Genomic DNA, 22,016 nt, shown 5'->3' with positions numbered 1-22,016 from the left:
ATCACCATTCTTTTCAAGGCCCCTCCTCACTCCAGGAAATGCCCCTCTCCTTCTGGCAAATGGCAATCTGGCTTTTTCCTTGCATAAGAAATGGAGGCTCAGGGGCGAAGAAGTCCCTCGATCTCCTGCCAGCTCCCCTGCGAGTTAACTGTATCTGCACAATCTCGCTTTCCCTCCAGCTTTGCACAAAGAAGTGTCTCTTCTCCGGGTCTGAGTCTACTTCTTCTCGTGAAGCTCCTGCTGGTCCAGGTTTGTGCGCGCTCCATCAGTTCACAGTTCTCTCTCCTGAGTTTTCAGTCTCTCCCTCTGTACTGTAGCCTATGTGATGTGCCGGTTTCTCCCATCAGAACAAACAACAATTCTTCCTCAATTCTGCATCCTTTTCCAGGCAGCACACCTTTCTCTGTCCCTTTGTGGTCAATATATTCACCAGCATAGTCTGCACTTGCTTCCTCTACTGCAGCGGTTCTCAACCTGTGGGTCGCGACCCCTTTGGAGGTCGAACGACCCTTTCACAGGGGTCGCCTAAGACCATCCTGCATATCAGATATTTACATTACGATTCATAACAGTAGCAACATTACAGTTATGAAGTAGCAACGAAAGTAATTTTATGGTTGGGTCACAACATGAGGAGCTGTATTTAAAGGGCCAGAAGGTTGAGAACCACTGCTCTACTGCCTTATCACCATTGCAAGTTAGATTCCTGATCCATCACGTCACGGAAACTGCTCTCCCGAGGATCAGAGTGGCCTCCTAATTGCCAAGTCAAACGATTTGTCCTTTTTGAACTCTCAGAAGCATGTCACTGCTGACCAGTTTCTCTCCCTCTTAAACCTCCTTCCTCCTTTGAATTTCATGGCCCACTTCTGGCTCTCCTCTTCTCCCCATCCCCTTTCCAACTCCTCCGCAGCGGTGTGGGATCCCAAAATTAGTCCTTGGCTTGCTTCTTTCCTATTCTACATATGCTTTCAAGATGATTCCGTCTACTCCCGTGGTTTCAACCATGTTAAAGATTCCCTACTTTAAATTTCCAACCCAGCTCTTTCTCTTGAATTTCAGATCCTTGTCGGACATAAAACTATTTGACACTAGAACTGGAAGTCCCCAAGGGCACTTCAAACTTAACATGTCCAAAACCTAACTCAGCATCTTCCCTCCAAATGTTTCATCCTCCTTGATTTCCCCAATTTCCTCAACTCCTTGCTCCTCATCCATAAGGTACAAAGGGAGAAATATCATGATTGAGAGAGCCGGTTGGAGGGTTGGCCTTCCTTTGCTCTCCCAGCTTTGAGGAGGAGATCATTTGCCAGCAGCTTCCCAAGGCACAAAAGCTTGGCTAAAGGCCCACTTGGTCTCAACCCAGCTCAGCTCTCTCTGCCCAGCCTCTGGTGCACCCCCATTCATTAACCACCGCTATTCCTTAGCCTGGACTTCTCTCCCTGCGGTCTGCTTGGTGCAGATGAGCTCTCACCTGTTTCTCACCCCCCTTTAAGTGTGCCTCACTGAATACTAGAAGCTGCCATCTAGAGCTATTTTCCCCAGAGTACTTTGCATTCTGCTTGGTGAAAGCTGGGTCACCTATGGAAGCCAACTTTCACCAAGCAGATCAATGCCCTTGGGAGTGGAAGGGGGACAGTGAACACTGAATTGGAGGCCATGCTCCGTCTCTTTCGGCAGGCAAGCTTGGACGTGGACATGTTAAAACTTTTCCTTCAGCTGTCATGGTAGCAGAGGTCCCAGTGTTGAGTTCTACTTTCCTGGATGTCAAAAAGCAGGGCGAGGGCATCATTTTTGCTGTTTTATTTATCTCTGTAATATCTCCAAGGCCCAGTAAAATGCTTGGCATGTGATGGTAACTCAATAGGTGAATACATGAAAGAAATTTGTACTATGATCATGTTCAAATAATTACCTCTCTCTCGCCCTAACCAGTTTGGCTCAGTGGATAGAGCGTCGGCCTGCACACTCAAGGGTCCCAGGTTCGATTCCGGTCAAGGGCATGTATCTTGGTTGCGGGCACATACCCAGTGGGGAGTGTGCAGGAGGCAGCTGATCGATGTTTCTCTCTCATCGATGTTTCTAACTCTCTATCCCTCTCCCTTCCTCTCTGTAAAAAAAATCAATAAAATATATATTAAAAAAAATTACCTCTCTCCATAAAATTGTTTCTCGTGTGTTTAATTGGTAATATTAGTATACTAGAGGCCCGGTGCACAAAAATTTGTGCACTCAGGGTGGGGGATCCGTCAGCCTAGCCTGTGCCCTCTGGCAGTCTGGGACCCCTTGGGGGATGTCCATCTGCTGGCTTAGGCCCGCTCCCTGGGGAATTGGGCCTAAGCTGGCAATCAGAAATCCCTCTGGCAGCCCAGGAGACCTTGGGGGATGTCCACTTGCCAGCGGGGACCAGGCCTAAGCTGCAGTCGGACATCCTTAGAGCTGCTGAGGAGGGGGAGAGGCTCCCGCCACCACCATTGTGCTGGCAGCCATCAGCCTGGCTTGTGGCTGAGCAGAGCTCCCCCTGTCGGAGCGCACTGACCACCAGGGGGCAGCTCCTGCATTGAGCGTCTGCCCCCTGGTGGTCAGTGTGTGTCATAGTGACCAGTCATTCCCAGTCATTCTGCTGTTAGGGTCAATTTGCATATTACCCTTTTATTATATAGGATAGGGGCATTGATTGCTGTTATTAATATCTTAAAGGTAGAGAATTTCAGGATGCTGTCACCCCTGGGCTGTGGGGACTAGCTTCCCTCAAGTTGTAAGAGGTCCTAGGGGTCTTATTCAGAGCAGAACATGAAGGGAGGGCTCTTTGGTTTGGGGGGCACACTGTTAACCATGGCTACCTTTACTGAGGAAGAAGATATGGGCCTCAAAGTGCTCTCATCCCAAGTTCTTCACATGTAGGCTTTTGGTGGGTGTTGTTTTATATTTTCATTTACTATTTAATTAAATAAAACAAATAACAAAATACAGATGCAAAAATAACACATCTAGAATTCCATGAAAACAGTGTTTTATGAGTCTGGTTTGAAGGTCTATAGTTGTGTTGCCTACTATTGCCTATTCATTTCTCATCCCTATGTCTCCAGTCACCTCGGGAAGCATTATAGTCAAATCCCACTGGTGGGCGGGTGAGTATCTTGGAGCAACATCCCCAATTCTCCCTCCCACTTCATGCCCAGTTTGTATAGCATTTCCACTGATCTCTCAGCTCAGGTTTAAGCACCTCACTGCTACAATATCTATCACCTCAATGGGGTTCCAACAAGTGGAGGAAGACGTTAGCTGAGAATATAATCCCCTGCAGGCTGTCTTCTAATGTTCCCATCTCTGGGGGCCTCTTCACCATTCCTCAGCCCTTATCCCCACAGGCACCCCCCACCACTTAGAAATTGCCTTGGATTTGAGGCTGAGAGGGGCCTCCTTCTCTGAGGCAGTAAAAGGGTATCTGGGAAAAACAACTTGCCTTTTAGGGGCTTCCTAATTCTGACATTTGTTTAGAATTGCCCGTTGAAAGTCCTTCTGGTTGGTGAGCAGCATTAAGGTGTGCTGAAACATTCTCTATCCTGAGGCAGGAGCAAACTTTTCTGCAAAGGTCCAGATGGTAAGTATTTTCAGCTTAGCGGGCCATTCATTGGTCTCTACTCAATTTTGCTGCTGTTGAGGGAAAGCAGCCATGGCAAGCCATGTCTATAAATGATAGGTGTGGCCAGAGTCATTTCACCGGTTGTAGTTTGCCTAGACCTGTATAAGAAATAAATCAATGCTACCCTCATTGTGATCATTTCATATGTGCTCCACTAAATGTCCTCAACGCTGATACCCTGCTTCATTTCCGGTTCAAGTCCAAGTTACTCATTTCTGAAGAACAACTAATAGTCAAGTCTTCTGGTTATTTTTTATATTGATTTTAGAGCTCATTGGTTGCTTCTTGTATGTGTCCTGACTGGGGATCGAACCCGCAACCTCGGTGTATCAGGACGATGCTCTAAACAACTGAGTATCTTGGAACCCGGCAAGGGCTTCAGATTATTAACAGTACTAATTTTTAAATAAAAATAATTGGCTAAAATAATGAGACTTATCATAAAATAAGTGAACTGAAAGTCAATGTTAACTAGATATGTAGCTGTGAATAAGTCACAGCATTGTTCTAGCCCCCAGTTTGTGAGTGTTTTTAAGTTATACGATTAGGAGGATTCAATCTTTTGATTTATTTTTTTAAACAAAAACTCTCATTGTTTTCTACTTTTTATTTGCAGAAGTAATTCACATTTATTGTAGCAGGTCTAGAAAATAAGCAGAAAGAAGAAAACAAGAATCCCCACAACTCCACCAGGAAGAGATAACACTGCTAACATTGTGGCATATGTCCTTTCTGTTGTCTATCAATTTAGATAGCCTACTTACTTTTTTAACCTACTCTTTAAATAAAAATGGAATCATAATAAACAGCTCTGTGAGCTCAGGTTTTTATTTACTGTAACAAATATTTTTGATATTATTTTTTTCAATTTCATATTTATGAGCTGAAGAATATTCTATTCTGTGAATGTACCATAATTCATTTAACCAATTCCCCCTTCATTAGGTTGTTTCTAATTTTTTGCTCCTATAAACTACATTGCAATAGACACCTTTGCAGAGAAAGTTTTGCATACCCTGTGGTATATTTCCCCTTATTGCTTTCAACGTTAAACTTTTTCATATGGTTAACAGTCATTCCATGTTAGACCAATAGAGGGCATTTTAGGCTTGCCTTCTAGGGTAAGGCCATAAAGCCATTTCTACAGCATATAACAAAAATAGTGGTTTTATTGTGAAAAATGATTCAATTTTGGATCTTTTGGATCTTCAGTAATAATCAATAAACCCCAAAGGGAGAGTCAAAGTCATTTATTTTCATGTCTAACAAGACCACACACACACACACACACACAGACACACCTCAATGAATTGCTTTGTTAGGACTTAAACCCAAAGTGAATAAAAATGATCTCTTTTGCCCAATTCAGAATAACTAAGGAAGTGCTTTATGCAAAGGCCTAAAGTGCCTGCAGAGGACTGTGTTGAGTGGTGACAAAGGGAACTCAATGTGAAAGCACTGACCTTGCCGGAGAAAAGCCCAGAATCCGTAGCTCCCTGGAAATGCAGACTTGGGGGTAACACTAAATGGAGTCTTGCCTAGACCATTACGTGTCTATCACCTACCAGCCAGGCTTTATAGGCCTTGTTGGAGCTTGAAATAATTGTTTCATGTGCATTTTTCTTGATTTTCACCAAGACCATAAATTCCCAAGCGCAGTGATCTGCCTACACTATTTGGCACACCCACTCTTAATTACACCTACCAGGTTACTAAGTACAAGGGAGGTACTTAAACAGTTGTCACTCGATGCTCGTGACAATTTTCTTTTCGAGTGTAAATACAGATGATGATTGAGAGGTAGTGGTTAAGGGCGTAGGCCCTGGAACCAGGTTGCTAGTATTTGTTTCCTGACTCTGTCACTTACTAGCTGCACTAGGCGCTTCACCTCCCTGAGCCAGTGTTTATAAAATTATCTCAGATGGTAATTATGAGAATTAAATGAGTTTAAACATGTACAGAGGTTATCACAGGGCCTGCACCATGAGACGCTCTTGATAAATGTTACCAGAATGGTTACTTGACTGGTTACTAAGATTCCCCCCTCATTTTAAAAGTCTATGATTCCCACTGGCTGATGCTCTCTCCAAGCTTCTGCCATGGCCACTAAGGACACCGGCTTCTCCCTGGCTCCCCGGGTTCACTGCTGGCTGTGGCCATGGCTATGGTGGCTCCAGGAAGCCCTCCCACAGTCACAGGTCACACGTCCACCCTGATCCTTCACCCGGTTACCTCCTTTTAAAATTTTACTCCAGCCATCTTGCATTTGTTCAACCGGAGTTCAAATTGATTCCATCAAATCACATTTCACAAATACAGGCAACTTCAGGAAGGTGGTCGAAGATGTCATGTGGCACAGACGCTTTTCTTCACAGGGCTTAAAGGAAATAAAGCTTTGTGAGAGAAGGAATGCCAATAAGGATGGAGATACCACAGCGTGTGCTTCTCCAGGCTAGCTGTATAGTGGTGTCCTTTTCCCGAATCAACCATTCTGTGCAGTGGTTCTCTGTCCTCTTCCTGTTCCAATATACTCCCACCCGTGCAAAGTGGACAGGTGTGGGAATAAAAAGCATATGTCCCTTAGAGGCAAGTATTGGAGTCAGGCTGGGTTAGTTGAGTATGTCCTTCCCTCCCATTCTGATAGGCTCTATAGGAATATGTGACTTCTCCCCTACAAAGTCGGTGACATAAGACTAACACAGGAAATAAGCAAAAGGAGTTAAGCTAATGCTGATTTTTTTTTTTTTTAGCTAATGCTGATTTTTATTGCTATTTGGTGGTTGGAGCAGTTGAATAGGAAGAAATGGGTCTGAAGCCAGCTGAGTCCTCAATGAGGCTGGCATTTCCCAGGTAGAGGGGTGAGGAGTGGCTGATAGGCATCTGGAAGAAGCAGAAAATGAAGGGTATGTGAGGAGACAGGGAGGAAGTATACTGTACCCAGGGAGTAGTGAGGCTATATTGTGGAGGCAGAATAGTTTAGATGTAACGTGTTAGCATTAGAGAATCAAAGAAGGCTTTTGAACAAAGGAATGACAGGAGGTAGTGCTGAACAAAGAATTGACCTGGTGGCAGTATTTATTTTAAATCAAAGGGGGCAGAGAATGCTGGAGCACAAAGGCAAGGTGGAAGAGATTGGCCTGCAACTCGATGGGGAGGAGGGCAGCAGCTGGATCTCGGCAGGAGTCTGGATTCTATTCTAAATGAAATGTAAGTGGGAGGGTCATACCCAGATGTGCATTTTATTTTATTTTACTTCACTTTATTTTATTTTTGTTAATCTTCACCAGAGGATATTTTCCCATTGATTTTTACGGAGAGTGGAAGAGAGAGGGAAAGACAGAGAAACATCAGTGTGAGAGAAACATATCGATTCGTTACCTCCTGCACGCGCCCCAACCAGGAGCCTAGGCCAAGTAGCAGCCTGCAACCAAGGTATGCGCCCCTGACTGGAATCGAACCCGGGTCCCTTTGGGCTGCAGGCCAAGGCTCTATCCATTGAGCCAAACCACCTAGGGCCAGATGTGCATTTTAAAACTCTTACTCTGCCTTGTGCTGAATAGAATTTGAGGGGGCAAGAGGAGGGATAGGGTGTTGGTTAGGAGGCTGTACACTGCAATAGCCTAGGTGATAGATGGTGATAGATGAGGGTGGGGCAGTGGAGTTGAAGGGAAAGGGATGGATTCAAGAAATATTTTGAAGGTGCTGAACAATGAATTGGCCTGGCAGAAGTATTCACTTTAAATTGAATCAAAGATCTTGTAATGAAAATATGTAAACTGCCAGGATGCTTCACACTTAAAGCTTTTATTTTGAAAAATAAAATACAAAAGTCATTACATTGTAAATGTATACAGGAATCCCTCAACTTCTCAGAAACAATACAATTTAAATAATTAAGATATTTAGTATTATCCACATCAATAAACAGGTACGAGTATTCTACAAAACCAAGAGAAACTGACCAATTTTACTTACAGAATGCCAATTTTAAACCCTCCCCTTTAAAACAAAGTTTGAATATGGTAAGAAAAGATAAGGACCAGAGCAGTTTTAACAGAAAGCGCACGTCCCTTCGGGGCTCCTAATCCGCTGGGTTGTGCATGCAATAGAATCAAGAGCGCTGTGCTCAGGGCACAGATCACTCAGGAAGGCCCAAATGTGTTCTTCATCCCACCCTCTCAGTGGGAGGAGTCTGACAAATGAACAGGAGATGCGGGCCATGGTACGTACACTCCATGGATCTCAGCAGGTGACAGCCAGTTCTAGATGAAAAGGCATCAGTCTTCCCTAGAGGAAACAAAAGGAATTCGGTTACAGGTGTTGAGTCTCAGTTCCTTCTTCCCCTGCACCACATGGCCTCCTTCCCAGTTGTGGGCCTGACATGAGCCAGGTAGATGGGCAGGAGAATCAACAATTCCGAGAACAGTTAACCTGAGGACCACGGGAGAGGCATGCTCTCCCTCCATCTGGGATGCATGGAGATGCCTGGCAGGAGCTCCAATGTGCAAAACAGGCAGATGGCAGGCAAAACAAGGGCCGCTCCTGCCTATTTCTAAATGACTGCAACTGGCATAGCAACTGAAGCTACTGCGGGGGCACTGGTAGGGCCGTCAAATGTCCAGAGGTCCAACTGACTCTTCTTTTGAGAAAGTGGATGCTAAGGAAGGTTTAGATAACACAGCAACTGTCATTCAAATGACAAAGGATCCGAAAGACAAGAAGACAGACTGGTATCTGTCCTGAGATGCTCTGTTGTCTTCCCAGCTTCTCCGGAGTCCTTCCCTCAATGCATGTGGGCACTTACAGGCCTCGATTGGCAAACAAGAATGAAATGCTAGCGTCAACTTGACATGGCATTATGTCTTGTAAAACAAACACTATACTTTCAGGGATCATGTCTGTACTTTGTTACTAGAGAAGTTTGTCTGGATGTGTCTTGTGAGACAGCCGTCAATAAATAAAGCCGTATGTGGTGAGTGTGTGTGTGTGTGTGTGTGTGTGTGTGTGTGTGTGTTGGGGAGGGGATTTATAACTTTTGAAAGTATTTTGGATAAACAAAATTATCCAAGGCCTGATAACAGCTGTTGGATATGCATACCCATAGAGTATAAGTCTAACATTTAGTATTTGCTCCTTAGCAAAAGGACAAACATAAATCCTAAAACCTATTCATGTTACTGGCTCATTGCCATCCGTGATTTTGACATGGCATAGCAGTATTCATGTGCTTATACTATCTATAATCCACAAACACACCGCAAGTCATACAAATCTCCTATTCAAATTATTCAAGCTCAATTTTCTCATCAGTACAACAGGAATAATACTACCTACTTGCCAGAATGCCTTGACACTTGAATGAACTCATTCAAATACATACTTATATTTATCATAGATGTTGTTTCACATATTATATATTATACTAGAGGCCCGGTGCATGGATTTGTCCAGGGCGTGTCCAGCCTGTCTTGCCCAGTCTTGATCGGCCAGACCCCAGCAGCAAGCTAACCTACCTGTCAGAGCGTCTGCCCCCTGGTGGTCTGTGTGCATCATAGTGACTGATTGAATGGTGGAACAAACAGTCGGACACTTAGCATATTAGGCTTTTATTATATAGGATACCATATAATATATATCATTTATATACTATATGTAAAATGCTTAGCATTTTATGCTTGGTATGGAGTATGCACTCAATACATGGCTATTATATAAAATAAAAATAAAACAGCAAGCAAAAATCAAATTTTCAAAAAGCTTTTCAAGTTCCAAATGATCTAAGGCAGTGGTTCTCAACCTTCTGGCCCTTTAAATACAGTTCCTCATGTTGTGACCCAACCATAAAATTATTTTCATTGCGCCCTAACCGGTTTGGCTCAGTGGATAGAGCGTCGGCCTGCAGACTGAAAGGTCCCAGGTTGGATTCCGGTCAACGGCATGTACCTTGGTTGCGGGCACATCCCCAGTAGGAGGTGTGCAGGAGGCAGCTGATCGATGTTTCTAACTCTCTATCCCTCTCCCTTCCTCTCTGTAAAAAATCAATAAAATATATATATATTTTTAAAAATTATTTTCATTGCTACTTCATAACTGTAATGTTGCTACTGTTATGAATAGTAATGTAAATATTTGATATGAAGGATGGTCTTAGGCGACCCCTGTGAAAGGGTCTTTTGACTTCCAAAAGGGTCGAGACCTACAGGTTGAGAACCGCTGATCTAAGGCATCACCACATCATTCAGAGCAAAATAGGATCTTCAGCAAGTGTGGGAGAGGGGGATAAGCTCTGAGTGGCTCCATCCAGGGGGTCTGGGTCCAGAATCCAGCTTTGCCACTAAGTGGCTGGTGACCCTGGACACGCCCCTGGTGATTACTCATATATAAAGGGGGCGTATAAGGCCTGCTGGCCTAGCCCAAACTGCAGTCCTTGGCTACCGTGAGACAATGCAAGTTACAAACATGAGATTCATAATACATTAAAATCAGCAAGGGCAGACTTGACAAACAAACCAACTAGCCCTCCCAAATATTAGTACAAAAGTATGTGCATGTCAGAACAGAGAGAAAGCAGGGTGGAGAGAGAAGCGCTGGGTTCTTCAGCCCTGGGTTCTCCGACCTGGGATGTGACCTTGACAAATCACCTACTCTCTCTAGGGTCAGTTGCCTTACCAGCAAACAGATGGTTGAGGTTGATGTTCTCCAGGTTTCTTTCAGCTAAAATATCTTATTATTTATCATGTTGAAAATAACAACACTGTTATTTTGCTTACTATGTATCGGGCTTTTTGCAGACATTATGATGGTTAATTCTTACTACCACTCTCTTGTTAATATTGTCCTCATTTTACAGATGAGGAACTAAGAAACAGAGAAGTTGAGTAATTTGCTCAATGTCACAAAGAGCCAAGATTCCAGCCCAGGCCAACCGACTCCAGAGCTGTGCTCTCTCTCCACCCTGGCCACCCTGCCCTCCTACAAGAGCCTAAGCAGGGAAACCCAAAGACCAGCCATGTCCCCCAACCTCACCTTAGGATGTAAGAGGCTCCTGGCTCTGCTACTCCCCCTGCTCAGTCTGTCAAAAAAAGCAAAAGCTGTTTTAGAGTCCTCAGAGTTGGTCGGCATGAGTAATGACAGCGCCGGTCAAAATACCAGGTGTAGCTTGCAGGCTCTGAGTAGACTTTCTACTGAACGCAGTCTGCTGCTGCTGTATCATAAATAATTCACTGGCCTTTGTCCCTGGTTCCTGATGGGGAGACTAACTCCTTGAAATTCCTGCGAAACAGAAGTGTATTTACGAGCCCCTTGGATCACACCTGAGTTTACCCTAAGAGATGAGATGACTCAGAATGGGGGCTGCTCACCAGAAACAGCAACCCTGTATTTAGGGGGCTGGGGCTTTCAGCCAGCCCAACCTCTGGATAGGGGACATTGACTGGGGATTGAGCTCAGTCACACGGCCAATGATCCAATCAATCATGCCTATGCGATTAGAACCCAAGATGCCAGAGTTCAGTGGAGCTTCCTGGTTGGCGAACACTCGGATGTGTGGGAGGAAGTACCCCGATTCCAAGGCGCAGTAACTGTGTTTGAGACCCTCCCCGACTCTGTCCTGTGTCTCTTCATGTGGCTGGTCCTGATTGTATCCTTTATAAATATAAAAGTGTAATCACAAGTATAAAGCCTCCCTGAGTTCTGCGAGCCATTCTAGCTAAGTTCAAGGGTGAGGGTTCAGTGGGCTCCAGTGTTCCCATTTATCAGAAGTTAAGAAAAGTCTTTTATAGGCCCTTTTCTAAGTATGTGTGTGATGCAGTAAATGAAACTACCCGAGTAAGGGGATTGAAGTGCTGGATATACCTTTAAAAGTATTTTTCTTATTGATTTGTAGAAATTATCTATATTCCACAGTTAAGTCATTTGTTTCAAATATTTTCTCCCACGTACTTTTTTACTCCCTCTATGATGCTTTCTGATAAGTAAACATTCTCAATTTTAATGTAGTCCAACTTAGCCATTTTAAAATTAATGATTAGTATTTTCAATGACTTAAGAAATCCTTCCCTCTTTTTTTTCCTTTATTGATTAAGGTATTACATATGTGTCCTTATTCCCCCATTGTTCCCCCCCCCCCCACTCAGCATCATAAATAATTTCACTGGCCTTTGTCCTTGGTTCCTGATGGGGAGACTAACTCCTTGAAATTCCTGGGAAACAGAAGTGTATTTACGAGCCCCTTGGATTACACCTGAGTTTACCCTAAGAGATGAGATGACTCAGAATGGGGGCTGCTCACCAGAAACAGCAACCCTGTATTTAGAGGGCTGGGGCTTTCAGCCAGCCCAACCTCTGGATAGGGGCTCACTTCCCCCCCCCCGTGTCTGTGTCCATTGGTTAGGCTTATATGCATGCATGTAAGTCCTTTGGTTGATCTCTCCCCTTTACCCCCACCCTCCCCTACCTTTCCTCTGAGGTTTGACAGTCTGATCGATGCTTCTCTGTCTCTGGATCTGTTTTTGTTCATCAGTTTACATTGTTCATTATATTCCACAAATGACTGAGATCATGTGATATTTATTTTTCTCCCACTGGCTTATTTCGCTTAGCATAATGCTCTCCAGTTCCATCCATGCTGTTGCAAATGGTAAGATTTCCTTCTTTTTTACAGCAGTGTAGTATTCCATTGTGTAGATGTACCACAGTTTTTTTAAATCCTCCCCTCTTGAGGTCTTAATATTCTCCTCTCTTGTCTCTTAAAAACTTTATTATTTTGCCTTTCACATTTAGGTCTATAACCCACCTAGAAATGATTTTTGTGTATGCTGCGAACCAGGGGTGTCCCTTTAGTTTTAGTCTTAAATACCCTTTCTTGACTCCTTCAGACTTATTATGCAAAAGAGCCTTAAAATTTGACATTCCTTCAAGACTCTGAATCTTGGATTATTCTCTGGCTCCAAATGCCATAGCCTGTGAATGAGTGACAGCTTGTTCATGAATTCACCCAGGTTTCTGGGAATTCATGCCCCGCCAAGGCTCAGGGCTTGCAACCCCTTGTATGCAAAAGTCTATCAGAGTTTTTTGGATAGATCAGGAGATCCTTGAGAAGATTTAAAAATGTTTAAATGTTTTCAACTATAGTTGATATACAATATTATATTAGTATCAGGTGTACAACATAGTGATTAGGCATTTATATAATTTACATAATTTACAAAGTGATCACCCCAATAAGTCTAAGTATCCATCTGACACCCTATATAGTTAATAAAAATATTGACTAAATTCCTTATGCTGTACTTTACATCCCTGTGACTGTTTTCATAATGGGCCTGGAGCAGATACACAAGGCAGGCCCCTTATATGTGGAACACTGTGTGGACTAGAAGACCTCAAGCAATAGGATTTCAGTTACTAATAAAGTATTTCCCTAGTTTTGGAGGATAGTGAGCTCTCTGAAATTAAGACTGCATTAAATTATTGTTAAAACCAACAATTACCAGAGGCCAATCTTTCTACTACATGCACATATTATCTTTAAAAAGATCACTTCAATGCAAGAGCCCATCTATATACATCAAGAGGGAAAACAGATACAGTACCTGAGGTTTTTCTTTAAGAAATTCAGGTAGCTGAAATTCTCCTTTATAGACCTGGAAAAAGAAAGCAAACAGATACTGTCATCATCACTTCAGTACCTGATGGTGGGTGGGCTTACTGCTTCAGTCTTGGTGAGTTTTAAAATTGGAGGGAAGCCTGCCAGTTCAAGAGCAGCCAGGGTTGAAGAAGTGAGTGAAACGCATTCACTCTGATCCCACCTGCTCCACATTTACCCCAGTGCTTCCAAAAGTGAGCTGGCTGGGAGAGGGCTCAGCGTATCGGAAGAAGAAAAAACAACATCCCAACATCCCAAGTTCTAATCATTTTAGCTGAAAGAGAAACAAGCCCCAGCGCTTCTCTCTCAAGCAACCAACACAGAATTCCCACAATCTAGGAATAGGCTCCACCTGACTTCCTTTTGAACTCTCCAACCTTAAAACCCTGAATTTAATCCAACCTTTCTTAATGTACCCAAGATTCCCATAATAATTTAAATATTAGATGATTCTTAAAATGATAAATACTTTTAAGCTCATAAAATCTTATGATAATTATTATTTTTTAAATCCCAAACTAGTCACACAGCATTACGATGTGACTGATTGATTGATTGATTTTAATCCTCACCTAAGGATAATGCTTATTGATTTTTAGAGAGAGAGGAAGGGAGAGAGAGACATCAGTGTGAGAGAGAGGCATCAATCAGTTGCCTTCCATACATGCCCTGACCGGGGATTGAACCCACAACCCAGGTATGTGCTCTAACTGGGCATTGAACCTGTGACCCTTTTGGTGCATGGGACGATGCTCCAACCAGCTAAACCACCCGACCAGGGCAATCTTATAACTAAAAATTTACTCTTTTCTATATGTAAAATTATGTTTCTAATGCCAGTGATTAGGAAATACTTTTTAAAAATAATACCATTTACACTAATATTAAAAAACCCCACACCAAATACCTGAGAATAAATCTAATAAAAGATGTATAAGACAAGACCAAATAAATAGAGAGACATACTATTTTCTGGGACTGGGGAAGGGGTAATTTGAAGCTGATTACAGAAGTTATATGGAAATGCATAAGACCAAAACTACTCAAGGTAATCTTAAAAAAAAGAACAAAATGGGAGGGGCTTATTCTACCAGATATTAAGACATTATTATACAGCTATAATTAAGCTATATTATCTATAATAATAAAAGTGTAATATGCTAATTAGACCGGACAGCCGAATGACCTTCTGGACGAAGCCGGGGCTGCGAGGGCTGAGCCCCTTGCACTATTTTGTGCATCGGGCCTCTAGTATAGATATATAATTAAGACAGTTAAGTTTTGGTACTGACAAAAAGAACACTTTCTACTGACAAAGCAATTCCTATTTAGTCAAGAAACCAAGTCCTGCATTGCTTACAAAAACAGCAAAGTTAGGAATAGAATTTCCTTTGGCGACAAGAAACAGTGTTCTGGACATACTACTCCCTGGCACTAAGGACTGAGGATTTTGTCTGACAGCGATGAGTTAGGTACTCAGAATCCACACCTCTCTACAGAGCCTCCGCCCACCTCAAGCACTGAAGAAGTGACAGGAAGACAAAAGTAGGCATTTGATTTGGAGGGTGCACTGGAAATAAAAATGAAAAGAACAGCAGCTAAACTTTACTACTTTCTCTGCACCAGGTTAGTGTTAAGTAAGGGCTTCATATGTACTATCTTGTGGAACTCCACAATCTCTGGAGGGAGGTATTATCTTTTTAGAGAGAAAGGCACAGAGAAGTTAAGTAATTTGTCCAGTGCAGGGAAATGGGAAGTTACAAAGCACCATCCTCAGACTTCCGTTGCTCTGTTTACCTTAGACTGGAGTATGGAGGCTACAGCAATAATCCAGACGAGAAAGGATGGCAAGGAGGGTGGCAGTGGAGGTGGTGAGGCGTGGTAGGTTTGTGGATTTGTTTTTCTAATTACATGTAGACTTCCTAACAGACTGGATACGGGATGTGACAGAGCAGAGGAGAGTCAAGGATGACTCCAAGGTTTTTGGCCTAAGCAACTACCAATTGGAAATATGCAGCTGCCATCAACTCAGTTAGGAAAGATTCTGTGTTTAGTAGATTTTTGGAAGATCATTAGTTCAGTTTTGGATACGTTAAGTTTGAGATGTCTATTAGCCAATGAATGAAAATATCAAGTAGTCAGTTGGATATACAATTCTGGAGTTCATGGAAGAGGTCTGAGCTGGAATATATAAATTTGAGAAGCATTAACTTAGAGATGCTAGGTGAAGCCTCAATACCTGATGAGGTAACCCAGGGGGGCTCATGGTAGATAGAGAAGAGCAGAGGACTTAAGACTGAGATATTGGGACATTCTAACATTTAAAAGTCAGGGAGAAGAAGAACCAACAAAGACGACTAAGAAGATATCAATGACATAGGAAAAAAAATATATTTTAAGTCATGTCCTAGAAGCCAAGTGAAAGAAACATATCAAGGAGGGAGTAATCGCCTTAGCTGGTTTGGCTCACTGGATAGAGCACTGGCCTGTGGACTGAAGAGTCCCAGGTTCGATTCTGGTCAAGGGCACATGCCTGGGGTTGCGGGCTCGATCCCCAGTAGGGGCTGTGCAGGAGGCAGCCGATCAATGATTCCCTCTCATCATTAATGTTTCTATCTCACTCTCACTCTCCTTTTCTTTCTGAAATCAATAAAAAAAATAATAAATAAACTCATAAAAAAAAGGAGGGAGTAATCAATTGTATCAAAAGATACTGGGAGGTAAAAAAAAATGACCACTGGATTTAATAACATGAAGGTCAGTGTGACCTTGACGATGTAAATTAAGTAGCCTGGTAGTTATGAAATTCTGAATGTATGACAGAATAAAGGAGAAGGAATTGGAGACAGGGAGTAAAGAAAACTTGAGCGTGTTTTTTTTAAAGGAGAACACTAAGAATTTTTCCCTCAAGTCTTACTCTTTTTTATTTTTATTGATTTCAGAGAGGAAAGGAGAGGGAGAGAGGGATAGAAACATCAGTGATAAGAGAGAATCACTGATTGGTTGCCTCCTGCAAACCCCATACTGGGGATTGAGCCCATAGCCTGGGCATGTGCCCTGATCGGGAATCGAACCGTGATTTCCTGGTTCATAGGTCGACACTCAACTGCTGAGCCAAGCTGGCCAGGCTGAGTTTTGATGTAAAGGGCAGCAAAGAAACGGAATTCTGTGTGTGCATGTGTGCATATTAAGCTAAAAAAAAAAAAAACCCACTAAGGGCATATTTGTTTATTGATGGGAAAGATCCTACTGGAGAGCAAAATCTGATGATGCAGAAGACATGGTGAAATGGGCTTGGGGATACATGGGGGAAACATCTTCAGACTGGAGCATGGATGTTCACTTCTGTTACACAGACTTCCTATTATAATAGACTAGAGGCCTGGTGCACGAATTCGTGCATGGGTGGGGTACGGGCTGGGCCAGCTGGGGGGAGGGGCCACGGGAGGTTGGCTAGCCAGCCCCGCCGCCTGGTAAAACTCCTGGTAGAGGGGACAATTTGCATATTAGCTTTTTATTAATAGGATGAGGATATCAGGTCTGAATCACTTCCTTTCCTCTAGCTTCTCAAAAATTATACAATAGCCCTGACCGGTGTGGCTCCGTTGGTTGGAGCATTGTCCTGTACACTGAAATGTGGGTTCGAGTCCCAGTCAGGGCACATACCCAGATCCAAGTTGTATTGCTGGTTGGGGTGAGTATGGGAGGCAACTGATTGATGTTTCCCTCTCACACCAATGTTTCTCTCTCTCTCCCCGCCCCCTCTAAAATCAATAAGCATATTTTTGGGTGAGCATTAAAAGAAAGTACACAACACTTTTTTGTTAAAAACACATTCTGTACATTTTCATTATTATTACAATATAAATATTTATATAAAGTGAAAGTATAAATATCACACATTTACTTCTTTTACACAACTTGTGTGTATTTTAGCTGGGGTTAATAATTGCCTCATACAGTTTTACATTAATAGAATATTTTTAGAGCAGTTTTAGGTTTACGAAAAAATTGAGCAGAAAGTACAGAGTCCCCATATACTTCCTCTCTCTCTTCTACAGTTTCCCATATTATTAATTGCATTACTGTAGTACATATGCTACAGTTAATGAATCAGTATTAATATGCTGCAATTAATAAAAGTCTTTAGTTTGCACTAGTGTTCGCTATTTGTGCTGTACTTTCTGTGTACTCACCATGACAGTAGAATACAGAATAGTTCCACTGGCATAAATCTCTCCTGTGTACCACCACCTGTTCATCTCCCCTGGTCTCAACTTTTTTACTGTCTCCATAGTTTTGCCTTTTTTATAATGTCATACAGTTGGAATCATACAGTATGCAGCCTTTTCAAATTGGCTTTTTTCACTTAGCAATTTTTTATTAGTGCTATCATGGTATATCTTTATTTACCCCTATATTTATATTTATATTTATTAATTTTAGAGAAAGAGAGGAAGGGAGAAGGAGAGAGAAACATCAAAAGGTTGCCTCCCGTTCACACCCCAATGGGGGACCAAACCTGCAACTCAGGCATGAGCCTCCCTCCTAGGAAGATCCTTGTGAGTACACTGGGCCCACCCAGATAATACTGGATCATTTCATTTTAAATTTCTTAATCACATCTGTAAAGTCCCCTCTGCCATTTAATGTAACGAATTCACAGATTCCAGAGATTAGGACATGGAAATCTTTAGGGGGCATTACTCAGTCTGCCACGTGTAAGCAATGTATGACTAATGCATTATACTTAGAATTTTTATAGTTTACAAACAGAAACAGGGATGAACAAAGTGCTACAGAAATGAAAGTTGTATAGCCTTATACACAATCAAAAAGCTGACGAAGCATAATATTTACAACCTTCAAAAAATTCGACAGCAGCAGCAGCAACAAAGCATCTGTGCATGCATGTTCATACAGAGAGATAGATGAAGAGATGAAGCAAACATGGCAAAATTTTAACAACTAATGAATCATGTTAAAGGTATACAGATGTTCTTCAGATTTTTCTATAAATATGAAAAAGATGGGGAAAATCAGGGAGATAAAAACATTTTCAACACCACAAATATATTAATCTTACAAAGTTCACTGGAGTATATTATAAGAACTACATAATCTGTGAATGGGCTGAAATTTAGGATTAAACTCAGGGGTTGGCAGCTTAACTCTGTAAAAGACCAGAGAGTAAATATTTTAGGCTTTGTGGGTCCTACAGCCACTTTTCCAACTACTCAGCTCTGTAGTACAAAAACAGACATTAAGAAAATGTAAATAAATAAGCAGAGTATATTCTAATAAAACTTTATTTACAAAAACAAGTGGCAGGCCAGATTTGGCCTGCAGGGTATAAGTGCCAATCCTTAATTTAACTCAAAACATTCTTTCAAAATAAGAGAATTTTAAACAATCTCCAGAAACATGTACTAATGATTATACTATGTATTAAGGATTCATTCCAAAGGTTAAAAGATTAGTCTCACAACGCCTGGTTGTAAATTCAAATTCCACTGTAAACTCAAATCTAACTTATTCCTCCTTCTTCTTTCTGTAAACTCACTATAAACTCTATAATATACTCCTCCCTCCCTCCCTTCCTTCTTCTTTCCAATTGTACTCAACTGCACAAAAATGGATTAATCATAATTCTTAGTTCATGACAAACTTTCACCACTGGCCCATGCTTGGCCTGCTGCAGTTTGTTTTGTAATGTAATTCGTTATTTTTAATAAAGTATTAATCATTCCCCCTTAAGAAATTATGACTTGATAGTTTCACATGCAGAGAAAGCACATGATATGATAACACAGCAAGGAATCTAGGTTTTGAAATTTACATCTTCAGTCCCACTTGGTTCTTGTGGCCCACTGGAGACTCATTATCTCTAAAGCACAAGTATGAAATAGCTGATAACATGTATGTTTACATATTCACATTTGTCTAAAAATATTTTGGCAGCTTTGCAAATCTCCACCCGGGTTCTTGGAGAGTTCAATAGTCTTGTGCTGTCCAGAAACAACTGGGCGAATGTTACATTTCCTATATTAAGAAGAAAAATATTAATCAACTCAGAAGCATGGTAGTGTACTGAAACAATGTTTTCTTAAAAAAAGAAATGTTTCAGTGTGTTGACTTTTGGGTGAAGTTGGATAAGATGGACTGGAATGTGAGTTGAATTGGGAACGTGGAGAAGCTGTGAACTAGAAACAGTTAACTGCACTCTATGTTCACCAAACTTCTTAAGGGGAGGGTCAGAGGATTCATCATTCTTGTATCTTGGACACAGGAAGAATAGACAATTGGCTGAAAAAAGAAATAAATGGGTGAGATCCTTTCATAATGGTCTCCATCAGTGAAGAGTTACTACTTTTCATCTTACTCACTCTTTTCTTTTTCTATAAAATAATTATTTCCAAGAGACTGCTAGAGACTCCATAATAAATCTTAATATATGCCATCAAGTTTCTGCTCAAAAGTACTATAAATTGAAATGCATGCTTAAAAAATTTTAAGAATTCTGAAATCTGTATCTTTTTCAACCCAATTGGAAAAAGTATAAAACAGTAGAAAATGCTCTTAGGGAGTAGTAATGTCGTGGCTGTGTTAAACAGAAATTCTACTAAGAAACAGTTAATTGATTATGAGGTCACTGGTCATTGAGTTCTAGTTAATGGCAACTATCTTTCCTTACTATAGCAACAACATTGCACTTAAAATTGTACATTGTGGTATAAAAGTTTGAGATTATCTGTAATAAAGTGTTATAATTATGACATACAAACAGATAAGATGAATTATTCAAATAGTTTAATTAAATCACTCACTCAACAATGAAGCCTTTTTTAAATTTTTATTTTTTAATTGTCATCCGAGAATATTTTTTTCCAATGATTTCTAGAGACAGTGATAGGGAGGGAGGTCTGTGTGTATGTATGGGGGAGGGGGGAGAGAGAGAGAGAAACATTGATGTGAGAGAGACACATGGATTGATTGCCTCCCGCATGCACACCTATGAGGGCTGGGGAACTTGAAACCAAGGTATGTGCCCTTGACTGGGAATCGAACCTGCAACTTTTCAGTCTGTAGGCCCACGCTCTAACTACTGGGCCAAACCGCCCAGGGCAATGAAGACATTTTTGATGTGCAGGCCCTGTGTCCAGAATTACAGGTCTCAATGAATATGTAAAGGAGTCATCTCTCAATCCAAATTATGAGGAATCCATTCCAGTCCAAGCCAAATGCCAGCCTGGTACCAGGACAGAGAAAATGAACATGCACCATTAATGTATCCATTTATTTCTGTGTTTTCAAAAGGAACTTTTTATTGCTTCGCTTAAAAAAACATTTTGGCTCAGCCAGTGTGGCTTAGTGGTTAAATATCGACCCAGGAATCAAGAGGTTGCCAGTTCAGCCCTGGCCGGCTTGGCTCAGTGGATAGAGCATCAGCCTGTGGACTGAAGGGTCCCAGGTTCGATTCCGGCCAAGGGCACATGCCTGGGTTGCAGGCTTGATCCCCAGTAAGGGGTGTGCAGGAGGCAGCTGATCAATGATTCTCTCTCATCATTGATGTTTCTATCTCCCTCTCCTTCTCCCTTCCTCTCTGAAATCAATAAAGAAATATATATATATTTTAAAAAGAGGTTGCTAGTTCGATTCCCAGACAGGGCAAATGCCTGGGTTGCGGCCTTGATCCTCATTGGGGGGCAGGGGGGCACGGGCATGCAGGAGGCAGCCAATCGATGATTCTCTCTCATCATTGATATTTTTCTCTCTCTCCCTCTCCCTTCTTCTCTGAAATCAATAAAAAAATATATACATTAAAAATTGGTAAGGTTATTGAAGATTATTATAACACAGTTAACCACCTTGACCTAATGTCATTATATAGCAATTGTAAGCAAAAAACTGCAGAATAAATATTCCTTTAAAGTAAATGAAAAAGACTTTTTGAAATTAACAATTTGTTGGGCCAAAGTTAATAAATTTAGCAAGTGTTTAACAATTTATTAGCAAGTGTTAACAAATTTCAAAAACCTAAAAAAAAACCTAGCAATAGATTCTCTGGTACGGTGGTATTAAGGTAGAAATTAATTACAAGAAGATAACCAGAACATTCCTAAATGTTTGAAAATGAAGGAATAAACTTCTAAATAGTCCATGGGAGCAAAAAAAAAAAAAAAAAAGAATGGAAATTACCAAATATTTTTAACTAAAAACCAAAAAACATTACATATAAAAACATCTAAGATGTTAATACAGCCTTGGTAAAAGGGAATTTTATACCTTAAGTGAATATTTAAGAACAAAATAAGGGTGGGAACCAATGATCTAAGCATCCATCTCTGGAAGTTAAGATTAAGAGTAGCATATTAAACCCAAAACCATAAAAAAGAAGAAACAAGGTAGAAAACAGATAAAATAGGTAAAATCAACAAAGCCAAAAGAAGATTTTAAAAATATAAAAAACTTTATAAACCTCAGGCAAAACTGATAAAAACAAACAAACAGTACATTAAAATAACCAATATAAGTGAAACAGGAATCATCATCACAGGCATTTAAAAGGTAATCTAGCCCTGGCCAGTTTGGCTCAGTGGTTGGAGTGTTGGCCCTCAGCCCTCGGACCAAAGGGTCGTGGATTTGATGCCTGGTCAAGAGCAAGTACCTCGATTGCAGGTTCAATCCTGGGGCATGAGCCGGAGGCCACCAATGAATGTGTCT

General features: G+C 41.4%; 1 protein-coding gene across 3 annotated transcripts in view; it reads right to left on the bottom strand.

The window, feature by feature from the left end:
• Positions 1 to 7,469: 7,469 nt before the first annotated feature.
• Positions 7,470 to 22,016, bottom strand: part of TPST1 (tyrosylprotein sulfotransferase 1) — a 114,603-nt gene continuing 100,056 nt past the window's right edge. For all 3 annotated transcript variants that reach the window (XM_023753442.1, XM_023753443.1, XM_006088218.3), the window contains exons 4-6: positions 13,240 to 13,290; positions 10,673 to 10,718; positions 7,470 to 7,933 (exon numbers count right to left, since the gene is read on the bottom strand). In XM_023753442.1, coding sequence (XP_023609210.1) covers positions 10,701 to 10,718; positions 13,240 to 13,290 — 69 coding nt within the window. In that variant the 3' untranslated portion in view covers positions 7,470 to 7,933; positions 10,673 to 10,700. The remainder of the gene's footprint in view (positions 7,934 to 10,672; positions 10,719 to 13,239; positions 13,291 to 22,016) is intronic.

Source organism: Myotis lucifugus, unplaced genomic scaffold (assembly GCF_000147115.1).
Source record: "Myotis lucifugus unplaced genomic scaffold, Myoluc2.0 scaffold_45, whole genome shotgun sequence".
Classification (NCBI taxonomy): domain Eukaryota; kingdom Metazoa; phylum Chordata; class Mammalia; order Chiroptera; family Vespertilionidae; genus Myotis; species Myotis lucifugus.
Note: the sequence above shows the minus strand (reverse complement) of the source record. Positions and strands in the feature narration are given on the sequence as shown.